Here is a 17,802-nt window from a genome sequence, read left to right on the forward strand (position 1 = left end):
AATGTATGAAAATTATTTATTTACATAATGTATTTCAAATGACAAAATCTTCATTAACATCCAGTAAAATGAAACAAAAACCTATGTACAATACCAAAGTGCACAAGGATATGTGAATACAAAATATTTCACATTATCAGATGCATCTGTTGGTGTGCAGTGTGCTGTCTCTGACAACACGTTCACAGTTTAAAGGGACAGTTATTGAGTGACTTTTTTTTAAATGCAGAAAACAGTTAAAGGTGTTTTTGTGTGTTTGATCTCACACACCGCCCTCACCAGTTTGGTTGCTGTGGCAACTTCCAGTGGCATCTCCCGGTGTCCTGCAGACAGGACGGGCAGAGAGCGTGCTGGGTCCGCGCAGCAGTTTGTAGTTCAGGCCGATCACAAGCGAGCAGAACTGACTGACGCCCACAAAGTCGCAGCAGACGATGTTGACTCCGTCGTCCTCAGGCCCCGGTCTCTGCTCGCTCACCCACCCGAGCAGCAGTGAGAGAGCCTTCGTCGTCATCTTCCTCATGTTCTGGAAGGGATGGAGGAGGATGTACGGAGCGTCTTCCGTCAGGTTCAGGCCGCTGACGTAAAAATCAGCTGGAAAACAAAAGCAGATAGTTAATTTAGTGAAAGTTACAGACTAATGATCATAAAACCAGAAGTTAAATAAAAAGTCTGTACACCAGTGAGACCTGTAATCGTACTGCACTTAAATACAGTCTCATTTATTTCCATTTTATGCCACTTTTTAATTTGTTAGCTAAAGATTTGAGCTCTTCTTCTACCACTGCCTACCTGGTCTTCCTCTGCGCCTCTGCTCCTCCAGGTATGCGATCACCTTCTTTGGGTCTGGGCTGTCAGCGTACCTGGGGACAGAGCGCCGCCATGAGGCCAATCAGGCTGATGTTTAAATTATTTTTCTATTTGATTAACAGACAGAATTCTGTGTTGTGGAAGTTAGTGTAGAACATAAATGAGCCAGTCTCAAAGCGTGGAATATGGTGCAGTGTAAAATGGTTCCACTGTGTACTTACCAGTAAGGTATTCCAGTCCACAGCTCTGGGTGCTGCAGCACCACTTGCTGGTTTCCATAGGAAACAATGACCTGCTGACCTCTAGACCAACAGGAACGCAGAGTGGGAGTCTCCTGCTCCTATATAGTAGGAAGTAGTAAAATAGTATAGTAGTATAATAGGAACATCTGTCAAGACCAGCAAATTTTGCTTGAATGACTCCAGTAATATCTTTTTTTTACCTGTGGGGAGCAGAGTTTTTCTCTGAATAGCATGTTGATGTACTCCACAAGGCAGGTGTGATCTTTGTCAGTCAGAGATTCAAAATGTGAGCAGGAAATCATTACAATCTCTTTAGGATGAGCGTCCAGCCAGGTAGCCAGTTCATCCAGAGCCTCCTGCATAAAGACAAATATTCTTATAACTAAAAACTGCTGTAAATCAAGCTCGTACTCTGCTCTGTTGAGTTTTGATGAGTGTAGTTTCAATGGTTAATACTGTTTATTGCCTCAGATTTTTGCATTCAGTGTAATTTGTGTTACCTTGACAGTGATCAGTGTGTAGATGCCGTGGGCAAAAAATAACTGTCTGCCTCCAGCTGACTTCCTGGCGATCCGCAGGTCCAAGAAACGAATACCGAGATCACATTGATCACTGAGGACTGATTGCTACACAGACATATTGAGAAGGTGAGTCTTTGTAAATATACAAAGATGAAAAAAATGTGCAACTATAGACAGCAATAGCAACTTTTTTTCTTGTCTTTCTCAGGCCAGATTGACTAATTTGCAGAGGATGCTCAGAGTTCGGCTGCACCTCTCCTGGCCCCTAAATTGGGCTCCGGCTTGCGGTATGTGTGTGCTCCTTTACCTGTGTGGTGGCCCAGCGGTAAATACAGGGGCGAGTACAGCAGGGAAGCAGCCTGTCAATCACTCTGAGGAGGTAGGGCTGTGATCTCAGCACAGGAGAGGAGACATCCAGACAGAAAGACATGCTGTCGTGGCTCCCTGGAAAGATGGGACAGACAGATGTGAGTGTCCATTTACTTTTGGCCATGCAGTGTGCAGGGCAGGAGTCACACAGGCAGGCAGACACAGAAAAGCTAAAAATATAGATTTTTATTGCCAATTTAACAGGAAATAATATATAAATATATTAAAACAAAATACTAAAACGTGTGTTTATAGTCAAGATTGTTTGTTGAGATTATCCCAGTTTACCCTGGCGTTAGTTTTACCGGGTATGGCCAGGTTCCACAGCGGGACATCCAGCAGCTCCTCCGGCAGACAGGACATCCAGTCCGTGTTCTCTCCGCGCTGTTCGTCCTCCATGTTCTACCGCTGAGATATTTCGCTGTCTTTGCTGTTATCTCATTACGGACGTTTAACATGCTCCTTTTCCTTATTTTGAATTCAAATGCCGTTTGTTTACAAAGTCTTCCGGACATAAAACTTCCGCTAGCGTCGATAAAAAATAACACTTCCCCTTTCCCCTTTTTGTACTTTCAAAATAAAACCGGATAAACAAAAGGGCTTGTTTTCAAAACAAAAGACGCGTTCACAAAGAAATAAAAGCTAAATGTTTGTTGTCATTAAATCTTCCATCCTGTGGGTGATGTTCTTTGTTGGTATATTATGCCAAAAGCAGCTCCAGTTGTACCATACCATATTTAGGGTTGTTTCAGTCAGTTTACTGTGAAAATTAAATAAGATGATAAGAATATACAGCAAATAATTGTGAGAAAAGTTTTAACAAAATCTTTACTGATGGAAAAGTGATGGATGTTTTAACCCCACCCCCCCACTAACCTCCTGCTTTACAAATGTTTACTTGTTGACTTGCGGATGTTAGCAAGCATACCCCAATTAAACAAACTAGATTTAATTCAGTTGACTCAATTGTGATCCGAGGATCCTCACCCAGTGTGACCCCAAGCTGCTCCGTGTGCACCACATTTCCAAAGACATGAATTAAAGCTCACATGGAGCGCTCACACACTGTCAATTTGAAAAATTAAAAAAATATTCACAAACATTTGCTTTCAATGAACTGACCTTGTTGATAATTTACAATGATAATAATTGACAATTTATCCCATAATCTAATCCTGATTATTGTCTATCTCATGACACTGGCTTTTTAGGATGTTGTATTTCAATTTATCAAAGTGTTTTTCTTGAGTCTACTTTTGTTTACCCAAGTTCTCAAAAAATTATGAAGGCCTGAAAAATTAAACAAACAAAACAATAAGTAGAAACACTATACAGTAAATATAAATTAAAACTCTATTAGAACGAGTGCAACATCCAAGAGCAGTGTACGTAATTGTTTTTTTTATATACATTAATATGATATTTGTGCAAGAAACTGATTTCAAGCAGAGATAAAAGTATATAATGTAATAAATGGCAATATACTGTAACGAAACACCGTAATAAAATAAATTATCAAATTCATAGAAAAAGTTAGAAGATCAATATTTATAAAATGCATATGTGTTTTACTTTGCATATATATAATCTGAATTAATAGGACTATATAAATATAGTATATGTAGATATATAAGTGTTAGACTGACAAGGAAAAGTAGCAGAGCCCTGCTGCACCATCTCCCTCTGCATGATCCCCATTACTGAAGCTGTACTATTAGATTATCCTAATATATTTACACACTGTGTGTTGGTGCATTGTTGTGTAAAGTAAAATGCATACAAAACACTAAAATTGTGTTGCTTTATTTTTGTCCAAGTGTTAAATTTGGACCAACATGATTCAACAGAAAATCTAATTCTCCATAAACCACAGTAAAGTCTTTACTTATGACTCAGTTGAAAGTATTTTCTCTCTTTGGCCTTGTAAAAAAGCAGCGCACACACTGGTGCTCATTGGAGTCACACATAGACAGATCAATCCAGCTTGAATGTCTTAGCCGCAAAAAAATAAGGCTAAGGACAAACGAGTGGCTGCTGTTTAACACTTATATGACATGACGTTTCTCTGAACCATTAAAGGGAAGAGTTCAGCTCTCTCCACCAGCCAGGTTCAAATCAGGCTTCAGTTGCAGAACTGCTCCTGTACAATAGCAGAGGAGCATATTTTTCATGATGTAACCTAATTAAACCTTTATCTAATCAGAAAATCTTGTTAGAATGGAAAGCCTCCTTATTTGAAGAGATACTGATCGAGAAGGCACCTGATGAAAGGTATGGAGACGGAGATGTACGAGCAGAGCAGTCATATAACATCATCATATAACATCGTCACATGAACCCCGTAGTGATAGAATGGCAAGGTGAAGAAAGTGGGTCCCATTAAATTCAAATTAAATCATACTCAGTCATACTCTTCTGTTTATTTAAGGAAAGTCTCTAGCATGAGCCACGAGAATAGAAAAGGTAGCATGTGAACATCGTTTTAGATTTGATCCATTTTCATACCACAGCTAATTCTAACAACAATGTGAAAACAGTGTGTTTCCCAAGGAACACACCTAGATCTCTTCGTCTCTGTCTTCTTTCAGTTGGCAAATATAACCATGTGAATAACATCCAAAAAACAGGTTACAGAGTAGGACAGTCTGGTTACTCAGCTGGTTAAAATGCTGTAGTGCTGTATGTATTATGAACTATGTACTTTAAAATCCCAACAAGGGCACCTTACCCTAACCCTAATTCAATGTAGGCATAGACATACAATCAGTCTCAGATCCAGACATTTATCTGAACATCATCTTTTCAATTCAAATAAATAAAATTTTCTGTCAGAATAATGCACCATCGAAATTAGTAGATCATGTGGATTTTATAGTGTTGTTATGTGGTATTGGGCACCATCAGTGTCTCCCTGCGTTATCATATTAGCTGCTATGAGTGTCCTCCAGTCCAATTCCTGTGAAGTTATTACAGCCCTGAGTCATTACTCTAGCGTTGAACCAGAGCCGGCAACAGAAGCAAAAACACCACAGATTTACTGTCTACAATGTGGTGCCAGACGTGGTTCAGACAGTCTGACAGCACTGGGTGACTTTATAAGTAAAAGTCAATCGCATCTCATCAAACCATTTAATATTAGGTAGACACGCAAATACTATCTGTTTATCTATCTATATCAAGTTCATATGTCACATGTAGCATTTAATTTGGCAGGTTTCATTAGAAGTTTGCTGCACAAAACAAGGTTTCTCAGTAAGATCATATCATTTTGATACAGTAAGTCTCCACTGGTTTATTCTTAGTTTGAGCACATTGGATAAACTGAATCATGGTTTATGCCATGCACCAGCAGATTATGTTTCTTTATCATGTTACAGCATTATGTTTTCAGGTTCATCCATCTGTCCTGTTATGGAGCTGCTGAAGTTGAAGCTTTCCGTTTTTCTGAATGCTTCTAGGACTTCTCATCCATCTGCTGATGAGATCATGTGATATGGTCAAAAGCTGTTAAAACAAATGAGTAAGAGGACCTTGAGCTGAACTGAGCCAACATGGACAAAAAGTCCTCAGAATGATGGAAAGTTTTAACATCATCAAGTCCATGATAACTGAGCAAACTCTGTATCAAACTACAGTACGTCTGCTGTGTATAAATTCCACATACTTAATGTACTAATGTGGTAATGCAGAGAGGACGCATGACCCGCTTTCAGTCATAATATAATGAGAAATTTACAGGAGGGGAAAAGAGCAGGGGAGCTGACCCTTCATCCTGGCAAACACTGTGAAAATCCATTCCTCGCATTTAGTGTCCATCTATGTGACAGTCCATATGGAGGACTAAACACAGTCTCTCTCTTGGTTCAGGACCCCCAGTGAGTCTACGGTGAACCCAGGACATGAGGCTGAAGGGGAGGGTGATGGATTCATAATTAGATTGATGTCTTCCACTTAAGTGTCGGGAGATTTATGTCCCGCTTCATTTCATTTAGGGTGATTGATTTACTGCTGCAGCTACCTTTAGCTTTCTCACTATCACAGTTCTCATACTGTTACAACATTAGTTTGAGGCCTTCTACCATAAACATTGTGCGTTTAATAATTAATTCCACTAATGTCTCAGGCCATGAGAAAGCAACTCATGACCAGGATCCACAGGGCTGTCCATGTTACACACACTGAGTGTATCAGTGCTGTCATTCATTTTCTAGAAGCATGTATTTTATTTTTTGGTGTAATGCTGTTAGCCAGAGTTTATAGTTTTGTTTTGTTTCTGTATAAATGGGCATTGTCAGTGACTAATGAGCCACTGAACTAAAACTCTATAAACTAATTTACAGTATCTAGAAGCATTGTTAAATTCTTCTAACTGTAGGTTCATAATTACCTTAACTGAGCCCTATTGTTAAGCAATCACTTTAGTGAACTTGTGATCTGCCTTTTATGCCAAGGCTGAGCAGTCAGACACAATAAACTCAGTAAACTGAGAGGACCACAGATCCCTGACAGTGGACCCATTCACACCAGGCGAGGGTTCTTCTCAGGTCTTTATTTCAAAGAAATGTTTTTGTTGTTGTTTGTTCCCTTTTTTTAAAAAAAATTTCCGTCTCCTCTTTTTAACTGGAGTTGATCAGATTATTTGTCCTCATCATACGGTTTTCTAAATTCTTGTTGAGTCAGCTGCTGTGTTTGCCAGGCCTTCATTTCGAGGGACTTTCTTCATGGGGCACAAATCTGGATAATCAAAGCCTAAATGACATAACAAAATGGAATACTAGAAAGCACCTGGAAAGCACATACCTCTGCCAGTCTTTAGAAAGTTTCCATCAGCACAGGAATCCAGGTCTGCACTGGATTCTGAAATAGCTGGTTTTGGCTGTTGGATCATTTTATACATATCTAAATAATGTCTGGGAATCTAAGATCTTTACTAGCTCTTCATGGACAAACTACACAGCATTTCAAGCGAGTCACACCCATGGTTACTGTATTATTGCCTTTAAAAGTTGAGCAGTACATCCATCATCCGGAGACGACAGATAGCTCTTTAGAAATGATAGATTCATCTCGCAACAACAAGTCCTGTAAAAATTACTTTAAAATTACTCTAAGCTGTAATACAAGGATGCTATGGATTCGGTTGGGTCACTGTTGGGTGTGGTCAGAAGTTTCCTGGGTAACCACATCCAACAGTACAGCCTTGAAACAGACAGAAGGTCTTGATTTTACTGACCTTCTGCTGCTGTTAAAGCTAAAGTGTTTTATAAATGGATGGACTAAAAATACCTAAAAACCAATCGCTAATTCTTCAGTTACTGGCAAACAGATTTCACTGAACTTGGTTAAAACATGTTTAAAATCCTCATAAATTATAGATGAGACTTGGGATTTCTAGACTAAATGAGATATGCGTGCCTTACACCTGATTTCCCTTTTCTGTGAGGTGTTTTGTTTTGTTTTGTTTTTTTTTTTTGCACACAGACGTTGTATTCATCTTCATGATCTGTGTCCATTATGAGTGAGAGCGTGTTCAAGAGTTCCACATTTCACCGCGGGATTTGTCGCTTTTTAGCTTGAATTTATAGCAGTCTGAATATAACCTGACCTGCCCACTCTGGTCACACCACCGCCTCCACCTTCCTGCCCCAGTGTGGGTCACATTCTGCTCTAATTTTATAAAGCAGATGGACTACAGCGCTTGACAGACACTGCTGGTATCAGTCTGCAAGAGGGCTCCTGACAGGTAACAACTCCTTTACTTATTTTCTTTACTGTCTTGTCTTTAGTCTTATTTTCTGCTGTCTTGGCCCAATGTTCTTTGTTTTTCACCTCTTTATTTCTGGTTTTCTCTCTTATTTTCCGGTCATTCATAATTATTTCACAGAACTTTGAGGATTTTGTGATGGGTAGAGAAGCTTTATAAAAGGAGTATAGAGGGATGCTGAGGCATGATAGTGGAGTATAGGGGGAAGAGAGGGTTTACAGTGGAGCACAGAGTGGTTATGGGGGTTTATAGGGAAGTATAGACGGTCTGTAGAAGGTTTAGGGAGGAGTATAGAGGGCACAGATGGTTTATACACAAAAAAGATTTATAGAGGAGTGCGTATAGGGGGTACAGAGGAGTACAAAAGATTTAAGGATGGGTTAAGGCTGGTAAATGAATAACAAGGCGTATAAGACAGTCAGGTCGGTGTGATCAGTGTAAAATGTCTTTGCTGTACCATTAGATTTCCCACCTTCCTTGTCACTAGTTGATATATTTTCCTCCCAGTTCAGTTCTCCTTTAATAGTAAGTTGGACATTGTAGTGTTGTTTACAACATATTTTGTATCCTAAAAGAGAAAATAATGCTTAAATACGTTGAGTGTAGTCCAGGTTTGTGGAGTTTGAGAGGTTTTTTATTTGGAGCAGCTCAGTCACGTCTTCTGAAAAGGAGGAAAGTGGATGGCAGAGGGGAAGAGATGATTTCCTCATTAAAATGTGCAAGCACATGCTTACACTGTTCTGTCCAAACTTTAATGTCCCAGATTAAGATGAAAGTCATTTATAAAATACCTGCCAATGAATTAAATCACCAGCTGATATGTTCAGAGCGTCTGTAAATGAATTAGCAGTGACTGACAAGAGACAAATGTGAGTACTCTGACTGTGCTGCATTTGATCACATGTCTGGTCAAAAGCAGCCTTTGTGTTTTGGCTAATACACTTTATTCAATTACTCTCAAAATACTTTCTTCTAAAAATCCTGATGCTGTAGAATACATGATAATGCAAATATCTTTCCTTCTTTTCTTCTCGTATGTTGCCTCTTCTTTGATGGATTGTTCCCTTTACAACATCTTTTTTTTAATTGTTATTTTTCCCCTCATTGCTTTTCCCCTCTTCCATTTAACCGTCCTTGGTCATGGTCTTACTCAGAACATCTGTTTGCTGCTTGGTGCCGTTAATTAAGTGGAATCTAGGTTAATTTAGACCTCATCAACCTTTAGATTCAAACCTTTGGAGCCAGTAAATCAGATTTAAAAGTCACATCATGTCCATTAATAATAAAAAAGTGGAAGGCATTTTCTCTGCAGTGTGTGCCCATTTGGAGTCTGTTTGTCACATTCCTCTGCCTAATTTGTTGTTTGTAGTACTCACTTAAGTCTCCAGGAATCTCAGAAGGGCTGAATTCTGTACCTGGTACTTGGTCATGATGGCATGATGTAATTTATTGGTCCATGTGATCCTGATATGGTACTGTAGTGCGTTTGTAGAAAAAGTCAGGTCTCCAATTACAGAAATCTAAGTTTCAAATTTTGCATAGTGACTGAATTTGTGAACAGCTCCCATATTTTGGGAATTTCTGACTCCAGTTTCATCTTTATGGCACTGTGTCTTTATCCCACAGGAAGGAAGACTCGGAGAGGACACTTTAATCAACATGGCTGAGCGCTATGAGTGCACAGATTGTAAGAACTCCCTATATGGGCTGAAATACATCCTGAGGGAGGAAAGCCCATATTGCATTAAGTGCTATGAGGCGCTTTTCTCCCACAACTGTGAAGTGTGCCAGAAGCTCATTGGCTGCACCAGCAAGGTAAACTAAATTAACTTCTTCTTTGACACTATTAAATGATGAATGAAATGATTAATTTTTTTTGACAGAAAAGTGTCCAAGGGTTCATTGATCAGTCCACCACTTTCTGAAATAGCTCTACAGTTATTGTACAGATTACCATTATTATTATTATTATTATTATTATTATTATTATTATTATTATTATTATTATTATTGCGCACAGTCTAAACAGTCCTCCTCTCATTTCCAACCAAACCAAACATTCTCTCCTTTCATTTACTCCTCAGGATCTGTCGTACAAGGACCGCCACTGGCACAGCGAATGCTTCCTCTGCATCAAGTGCAGCCGATCTCTGGTGGAACGGCCCTTTGCCACCAAGGACGACATGCTGATGTGCACCGACTGCTACAGCAACGAGTACTCTGCCAAGTGCCATGCATGCCTGAAGACCATCATGCCAGGTGAGGAGGGCTGACACAGACAACTTGTGAGGTTAACATCTTACTTAACATCATAAAATTACCATTAGCTGTAAATGTGTTAAGCTGAGCTGCGAGTAGACACAAAAACCCAGGTATACAATGGCTTTTTTCTGCAGAAAGACATCAAAATTGATGACATAATATAAATGTAATGAGTGAAGTTGTGAAAAGCACTGATAAGCTTACATGTTATTATTGTTGGAGGGCTGTTAAAGTAATTATAGCTTTAGTGAGTTGGAGATTTGTCAGTGTGAGAACTCCTATCTCGCTCTTCCTTCTCTTTCCCTCACTGTCCTCACACATTCTCTCTGCCTCCTCCACCCACCAGGCTCTAAAAAGATGGAGCATAGGGGCAACAGTTGGCATGAGAATTGTTTCACCTGCAACCGTTGCCAGCAGCCCATCGGCACCAGGAGCTTTGTCCAGAAGGATGCGAACAACTACTGCCTGCCCTGCTATGAGAAGCAGTTTGCTCTGCAGTGCGTCCAGTGCAAGAAGGTAAAACACTTCACTGACTGTGATTTACATTCACTTTTCTTACCATTTACAAGAAGCTCTGGTTGCTTGGATGCTTTTTAACATTTATCTCCAGCTACTATCAATTAAAGGAGATCATAAATCAATATTTTTTTTTTACAAATGCTGATTTTTTTGTTGTTTAACGTCTGTAAGGTCCCAGAGAGGTCACTGATGAGCAATTCCTCCATTTTTCAGATAATAACAAGATCAATATTCTGTTAGAGAGATACTTAAAAGCCAAGTTAACCTCTTGAACCATGATGTTTGCCTTGGACGTTCCCTGGGCGGCTTTAAGGTTAAAGACAAGATGTGATGCTGATGCTGAGTGAAATATCCAAGTCCAAGAGGTCATGTTTTTCACAGCTGCACAAGTCTATTAAATAGACATATTCTAGATGTGTTGTACATAATTTGATTTGAATTTGAAGACACGCAGTGATGGAGGCAAGAAGGCTGTTTTATGGTATGTAACAGTTATGGGCAGGAAACAGATGGTAAAGCAGGCAAGAATCGGAGGCGTCTTTTTGAGCTGAGAGGTGAGACAGCAGTCATCTGGCTCGCCTGTGACTAAGTCAGCAACAAACAGCAGAAATACCAGAGAAATTAAGCAGTTTGAAGGTATGCATTCATGCATTCAGGCTCTGCATCTTTAAATGAGCTCTGTGTGGCATTTTAACAGCAGCAGTCTTTACTGAATCCTCAGTTAGAGCTTCCAGAGTACTAGAAGGATCCATGATTTATTTTTACATGTATGTGATGTGGATAATATATGATCCAAACTTCTGTTTCCCTTTCACTCTCAGCCAATCACCACTGGAGGAGTGACCTACCGCGACCAGCCCTGGCATAAGGAGTGCTTCGTTTGCATCGGCTGCAAGCAGCAGTTGGCCGGCCAGCGGTTCACCTCTCGGGACGACTTCGCCTACTGCCTCGACTGCTTCTGCAACCTGTTTGCCAAGAAATGTGCTTACTGCACCACCCCTATCAGCGGTAAAGGTCACCCTAATGTTGTATCAGGAAAACTGCCCTTCAAAACTAATTTATACACATCCTCTGAATTGCAAGTTGGGCAGGAAGACAAAAATCTAAAAAGTAAACTGAGCTGTGATCCTTTAAAACCTCTGTCAGTTGGAACAGAGACTGTAATGTCTGAATTTTGCAGTAAATATCAATAGGAAGCTCAATAATGCCATTGTTTAATGGCAAATACTTACAGTCATAGGACCTTCATCTGAAACTAATTATAGGCAAAATGTTTGTACGTGATTAAAACAAGGTAAAAACAACACAAGATCTAAACTGCATGTAACAGGAGTAACCACAGTATAAATGACACGTTTAACGTGCACTGAACCTTTCCCAGATCATATGCTTTCCCCTGCATCCCGTGTATCCAATCACCATCAATTACAGGGTTATTACATTACAGAGATCATGAGACTGTTAGGGACAAGCTCATTTTGTTGCCTTTGTAGAGTAGATCACAATGCCTCTGCTTTGTTGCTTTTGTCGCAGGTCTTGGGGGTAGCAAGTACATCTCCTTTGAGCAGCGCCAGTGGCACAACAACTGCTTCAACTGCAAACGGTGCTGCGTGTCTCTGGTTGGCCGAGGTTTCCTGACGTGCAAAGACGACATCCTCTGCCCCGACTGCGGCAAAGAATTCTGAGCGATCTCCAAAGCTGGAAAAGAGTTTTTCAAAGCCGGCTTCCAGTTAAAGAGCACTGGTAATGTCCTCCTAACTCAACCTTCATTGCATTATTTGCATCATTTATTGGTTTCTTACTCATTAACCTGTTCTTACTGCTAAGCTGCTTTCTGCATGCGCTGATGATACTTTTTTAAATAAATGAGTTGAAACCTTCATTCCAATATATAGTTTTATTTGTTTCTTAGATACATTACCATTTGGAAAGTGTGTCAGTGAATCAGTTCCTTTAATGATAAGAAACAGTCACTTTTTTTATTGTACATCCCCTTTTTGGAATGAAAGTCTGTGTGTGGCATCAAAATAACCATGATATATATGTTTTAGAGCTTATGAAGAGCATGTGAAGTTGTTTTCATGGATGTGATGACAATTAATCGTAACAGAGTTAATATAATATAATCTTACTAATACTGTTTGTTGCAATTACATAAATTCTATTTAATGAAATCTAAATCTGTTATGCACAATAAAGATTGTTTGATTTGATGGATTCGCGACTGCCTCAGTGATTTGTCATGGAAACAATAGCCTATTGGTGTGTTGGAGATTATTGAAGAAAACTGTGCATTTGAACAATCACATGTTGTTGGATAAAATACTCTTGTTGTTGGTAAAACTATGAATACTGTAACACAAAATAATTACACATGCAAATGACAACTGTGCCTGAGCATCACTGATGGTTGAAAAAGGTCTGTGATTGGCTCTCATGGTTTTTACTGTGGTAAAAAGTAAAAACCACTGTAAAAATACTCTAATTACAAGTAAAAGTATTTAAGTATAATCAGGAAAATGTAAGTATCAAGAGAAAAAGTACAATATTCCCCTGTCAGTAGTAATGGAGTATAAGTACAAAGCACCATAACATAGAAATAAATAAAGTACAGATAAAATTTGTACGCTAGTAAATCCAAAGATCGTCTCCTTCTGCAGTAAGAGCACGGATATCAGAACGAGCTCTCACTCTGTACCATTTCGAGATCTCATCTCCGTCCTTTCCTGTCAAGAATCGCGTGGACGGCAGAAACGCTTGCAACACGCCTACAAATAAAACGTCAGGCGTCGTTGTACATAGACGATCTTTGGTTAGCGTACCGGATGTCGGCTGCAGGTGCCACAGGAAGTGTGTGTGTCCATCCTTGGCTGCATACTGAGAAGAAGCTAAAATTGCAACAGCCTACTCAATAATTACATCAAGAGACAAAAAACAGATATTGTAAGGTACATGGTTGATTTTCTGTATTATCGTTTGCTGTTTACCTTAAAAGTAGCATTGTTGCATCGCAGAATAAGGTTAGCGCTGGAAAGCTACGGCTGCAGCTAGCTAGGCGGCTAACTAAATTAGCCAGGCTTTGTTAGCGACATTGTTAAGCAAAACTGTGCCATCGAAAGCACAAGAAAAAGATGCTTGTAGCGTGATTCTTGAAAGTGGGTGTTTGCGTAAATAAATGGAGATAATGTAAATAGTCAAAATAAAACTTTGTACTTGTCGGCATGCACGAACCCTCTGCAGAGTGGGGATACGTTTTGTTAAATGTTTGCAAAAATGAGCCGCTGTGGCTGCAGTTGTTGGTTAAAATAAATTGCAAGACTTGTTTTGATTTTCTTTAATTGTTTTAACAGCGTCCTAATCGCTACTGTGTCGATAAAAGAGCGCAGACAGGCCGCTGGATTTTAAATGGGGAAACATAAAACCAATCTCCATTAGAGAAATTGATTCTTTCAGACGACGTTACTGTCAGTTAAACGTACACTTCGTGATTAACAGGATTTTCTCTGTTTTGTTAAAGTTTTTGGTCTTTTTGGTAAATTCGGCACACATAATATCTACTCAGCAATAAATTATTTTTAAAAATCTCAGTTTACAGTGGTTTTAGTCTGCTGCCCCTCTTTGTGCATTCTGATGGAAGGTGATGAGTGAGGAAAAATATGGGAAAGACATCCCCTGAAAAGTTTAATTTATTTTTTGCAGCAAGTTGTGTGTGTCTGCAGCTGAAATGAGCACCGCTGTCCCCAACCATCGAAGGACCAAGCCTGGAGGTAAGTCTTGGCACCTGATGGCATCTTTTTAAATGCTTAGATGTCTTTTAAGTCTTTCCGAGACACCATGCAAAAATTGACAAAAATGTTATGAAAAATTCAGCCACAGCAAATACTTTCACTTATTTATGCATTATTTATCCATCACCTGCAGTACACTTAAATACACAAAGCAAAACTATTCAGAATGTGAAATCTATTAGAACCACCAGCTATAGCAATAAAATAAGAAAGCATAGCTTGAGGTGAGACAGCTTCTGGCCCACATACTAAACTGTAGGGTATGTGCCAAGGAACCATTGCTCTCCTTGCAAGTGGAGCCTCATACTTTTGCAAAGCAAGCGGATGTAATTCTCATTTCATTGCAGGCATAAAGCCCGGGGCTGTGACCAGTGGTGTGACTGGACCGACCTCTCAGATCCCCGGTCTGTCCCAGAGCGCTGATGAAAGCGTTCCAGTGGAGAGGATCAGTGGACGGCGAGTTGGGATATTTGAGACAGACTCGGACTACGTCAAACTCGCAAAGCAGGGAGGACACAAAGGTAAAGAATACTGCAAACCTTAAATGTGTAGTTGTGCACACCGAATCTCCTGCAATAAAAAGTTCAATCTCAATGTGTCGTCCCCACCCTCCTCTGCAGGGCTGTTGAGTCACGACGTTGATGTTGACGATAAACCGAGGAAACCCTACAATCCATCCAACTGGTTTGGAGGTGATGACCCAGAGAGGTAAGAGGACTGGGTACACACTCAAATAAGAATTCTACTGGGCTGAAGATGCATCACCACGTTGAGATGTTGGGTTTGTGTGCGATTCAGAACCCTGTAGAACCACACACTGACCACACATTTAACCTGGAGCCTATTTTTCATTATACTGATAAATTTAGTTTTTAGTGTCAGTGGATTGTGAGTTAAGTTTCTGTAAAGTATGCCTGTTCAATCAAAATGAGGTGTCATAAAGGGGAAAAAATATATCTCTGGGTTTGATTTGAATACCTCTTTCATTTTTTCACCAGCCGACTTGAGTTATAGGATAAAACACAACTTGCAAAAACGCTTCTTGATGCTCCTGAGTGCCGCGTAGAGCACAGACGTAACAGCCTAAATTTCCCGCTGTGTGATGAGTCTCGAGCAGTTATTTCACATCGCATGTCACCGTGGTTTTCTGCTTACAGTGGAAGCAAAGCAACGTCTCCCAACGGCCAGGCGAAGGGGGCCTGCAGGCCTCTGGCTGCACCGTTTGGCACTGATAACAGTTCATCCTGGGAAAGAGAGGCTGATAGCTTTTCCCAGGGTAAAGATAAGGTGAATGGACCAAAATAGTCACCCCCAACATGGACGCCATCCCGATGTCTTCCATCTTTTACTTTTTCAAATTTAAGCCGTCATCTCTCATTTTATTTTCCCACAATTTTGCTCCATTGCTGCGTTTGCATTTTAGTTGGACTTCATTTTGGTTTAATTTTCTGCCATTGCTTTGGCTGAGTGAGAATTCCACAGTAAGCACAGGCTGGTGCTTTGAAAGGTAAATCCTTACTTTCAAAAAAAAAACATCTTTTTTTTTTGTTTTTTTGCTGTGGCAGTCTAATGAATGTAAAATGTAAAATATTTTTTGAGATAGTACTGTAACAAGCTACAACTGAGATTAAAATGAACTTTCTTTTGTAGGAGAGTGTCTAAGTTGACTCGAGTTAAGTCAGGGCATATGAATTTATATTGTTTGCTGTTGCTGGTTTGGTTCAAGCCGGTTTTTGTTCATGACAGTTTCATTTTCATTGCATGACTAATTTCACCCATTTCATCTTCTGCGTTATCACCCAGACCTGTTTCACTTATTTAACCTGCGTATTTGACAGTACAGACTCAGTCTTTAATTCTGCCGCATAGAAATCAGAAATATCTACATGTTCATTTCTTATTTAATCGTATAGGTTTGGAATCAGTTCAGATTGTGTCTGTGATTAAGAGCTGTGTATAAACAGATGTTTTGGTAACTTCTCCATCAAACAGATGTCTCCTGATGGTGTTGCCAGTCAGTTGGAAGGTTTGTCCATGACAGGCAAATACAAGAGAACGTGAGTAAATCTCTTGTTTTCCATCTCTGAAGAATTTTATATCCCCACTTTGTTTACATCTGTCTTTATGTTATTTGGTCACCTAAAATCAGAGGGCAATGTAAAAAAAAAGGATAATTTAGTAAATTCAGGGTTTTCCAGGGGTTTTATGTGATTATGTCAAATGAATTCCATAGTGATGGTTCTGTCTCCTGTCAACTCCTCAGGTCTTATGATAAGAAGGCCCCTCCTGTCAGCATGTCCAAGCTGCTGAGTCATGGTTATGTGGAGGACCGTAAGAAGTCTCCTAATGATGATGATGCCTCAAGTACGACGCAAGGATTGGTTACAAATTCATTAAGATGCAGAGTCCAGTTGCCAGTTTCTCTTACGCTGCTCATAAGCTTTTTCTCAACACCTAAAATCATGTTCCAACTTTTTATCTTTGTTTCAAACATTGATGTTTACTCTGTTTTATAGGTGTGACCTCAGAACAGACTAGCACCATCGCGACGGAGGATGTGGACGATCTGGAGTAGTCCGTTCAGGTTCTCGTCTGGAGGGAAAGGGGGTCATCCTAACACTGGTTCATGGTGTCACAAATCCACGAACACGCCGCTCCGCCCCTCTCGGATTCACTCGCATTTATTGTACATCCACTGACTCTTAGGTTTTGTACTCATGTTTATGCAAAAGGTACTGTTCTCTATTTATTTGCTTTAATTTGTAAAAAGAGTTCACGCAGATTTTGTTGATTAATAGTGTCGGTGCTCCCTGTATTTTTTTGTTATTTCTCTGTTGTCTTTTCTCGATTTGAAAGACGAGTTGTGTGCAGGGCGGGAAACTAACATTTTAGGTTCTGGTATTTTAGTTAGTTTGATTTTTAGAACCCAAAACTAGAGACAGCCTTAGCAGCTAAGTCTAAAATTCACCTGCATCTGACTTGTCGCTGGGGTTAGTTTCCCTCCCTGGTTGTATGAAGATCGAGTTAGTGAATTTTAAAAGTGTTTGTGCTAATGAATTGTGGTTCCAGTGACGTGAAACAGTATTTGTTTTGATCAAGGGCTCCTGCTCTCTGAAGGGATGTTAGAGGTTTGTGTGTTTTTCGGCTGCGGGGGCAGATACGATCATTCGTTGAGACAGCTACCCTGCAGCTGTGACCGCATGCCAAAGTGCATACTGATGGCCACAGCCGCCGTGGTTTGTTTGGTTAAAAAGGGGCCAAAAATGGTTTTTAGGTTGCTACTCTGCAAAAGGTTTCTCTTCTCCTCTGTTCCTCACACAATTCTGTTGTTTTTTGAATCGCTGAAATAGTCACGTAGCATCATTTTACTGTGCAAAGTGCATTTTTATGAAGGCTGTTAGTGCAGTAATCAGAATAAAAGCCCATTCAGAAGAAAAGAGCCTCATCTGAAAAAACCCACAGCAGAAGAAATTTCTCAGTTACTGTAACTCGAGTGACATTTGCCGCCTTCCAGAAGAACAGTAGCAGGT

At 39.9% G+C, this 17,802-nt stretch overlaps 3 protein-coding genes across 4 annotated transcripts in view; 2 read left to right on the forward strand and 1 right to left on the reverse strand.

Moving 5' to 3' along the window:
* Positions 1 to 2: 2 nt before the first annotated feature.
* On the reverse strand, positions 3 to 2,490 carry LOC121178031 (PI-PLC X domain-containing protein 1-like). 2 transcript variants are annotated; one of them, XM_041032522.1, is made up of 7 exons: positions 2,245 to 2,490; positions 1,878 to 2,014; positions 1,550 to 1,672; positions 1,250 to 1,405; positions 1,029 to 1,147; positions 790 to 860; positions 3 to 591 (listed from the first exon to the last, which is right to left on the reverse strand). In XM_041032522.1, the coding sequence occupies exons 1-7, from the start codon at positions 2,336 to 2,338 to the stop codon at positions 263 to 265; spliced, it is 1,029 nt and encodes a 342-aa protein (XP_040888456.1). In that variant the 5' UTR covers positions 2,339 to 2,490; the 3' UTR covers positions 3 to 262. The 2 variants fall into 2 exon arrangements, with proteins under 2 accessions (XP_040888456.1, XP_040888455.1); XM_041032521.1 differs by having other exon boundaries at positions 1,550 to 1,675.
* A 6,863-nt stretch (positions 2,491 to 9,353) lies between these two features.
* Positions 9,354 to 12,169, forward strand: LOC121178033 (four and a half LIM domains protein 2-like). Its single transcript, XM_041032523.1, has 5 exons — positions 9,354 to 9,518; positions 9,788 to 9,962; positions 10,312 to 10,481; positions 11,306 to 11,492; positions 12,018 to 12,169. Exons 1-5 carry the CDS (start codon positions 9,363 to 9,365, stop codon positions 12,167 to 12,169), a joined length of 840 nt encoding a protein of 279 aa, XP_040888457.1. The 5' UTR covers positions 9,354 to 9,362.
* Positions 12,170 to 14,913: 2,744 nt separating this feature from the next.
* Positions 14,914 to 17,802, forward strand: part of LOC121177966 (plakophilin-4-like) — a 42,663-nt gene continuing 39,774 nt past the window's right edge. Inside the window, exon 1 of the mRNA XM_041032419.1 lies at positions 14,914 to 14,980. The gene's annotated coding sequence lies outside the window, so the exon portion shown is untranslated. The remainder of the gene's footprint in view (positions 14,981 to 17,802) is intronic.

The sequence above is a fragment of the Toxotes jaculatrix genome, chromosome 24 (genome assembly GCF_017976425.1).
Source record: "Toxotes jaculatrix isolate fToxJac2 chromosome 24, fToxJac2.pri, whole genome shotgun sequence".
Lineage (NCBI taxonomy): Eukaryota > Metazoa > Chordata > Actinopteri > Toxotidae > Toxotes > Toxotes jaculatrix.

Excerpts from the sequence above, each read along its gene's own strand:
- LOC121178031 (XM_041032521.1), bottom strand. The coding sequence starts at position 2,338 with ATGGAGGACGAACAGCGCGGAGAGAACACGGACTGGATGTCCTGTCTG. Across the intron at positions 1,676-1,877 it reads ACCGCTGGGCCACCACACAG|CAATCAGTCCTCAGTGATCA; the intron begins GTAAAGGAGCAC and ends ATGTCTGTGTAG. Across the intron at positions 861-1,028 it reads TGGACTGGAATACCTTACTG|GTACGCTGACAGCCCAGACC; the intron begins GTAAGTACACAG and ends CTCTGTCCCCAG.
- LOC121178033 (XM_041032523.1), top strand. The coding sequence starts at position 9,363 with ATGGCTGAGCGCTATGAGTGCACAGATTGTAAGAACTCCCTATATGGG. Across the intron at positions 9,963-10,311 it reads CCTGAAGACCATCATGCCAG|GCTCTAAAAAGATGGAGCAT; the intron begins GTGAGGAGGGCT and ends TCCACCCACCAG. Across the intron at positions 10,482-11,305 it reads AGTGCGTCCAGTGCAAGAAG|CCAATCACCACTGGAGGAGT; the intron begins GTAAAACACTTC and ends TTTCACTCTCAG.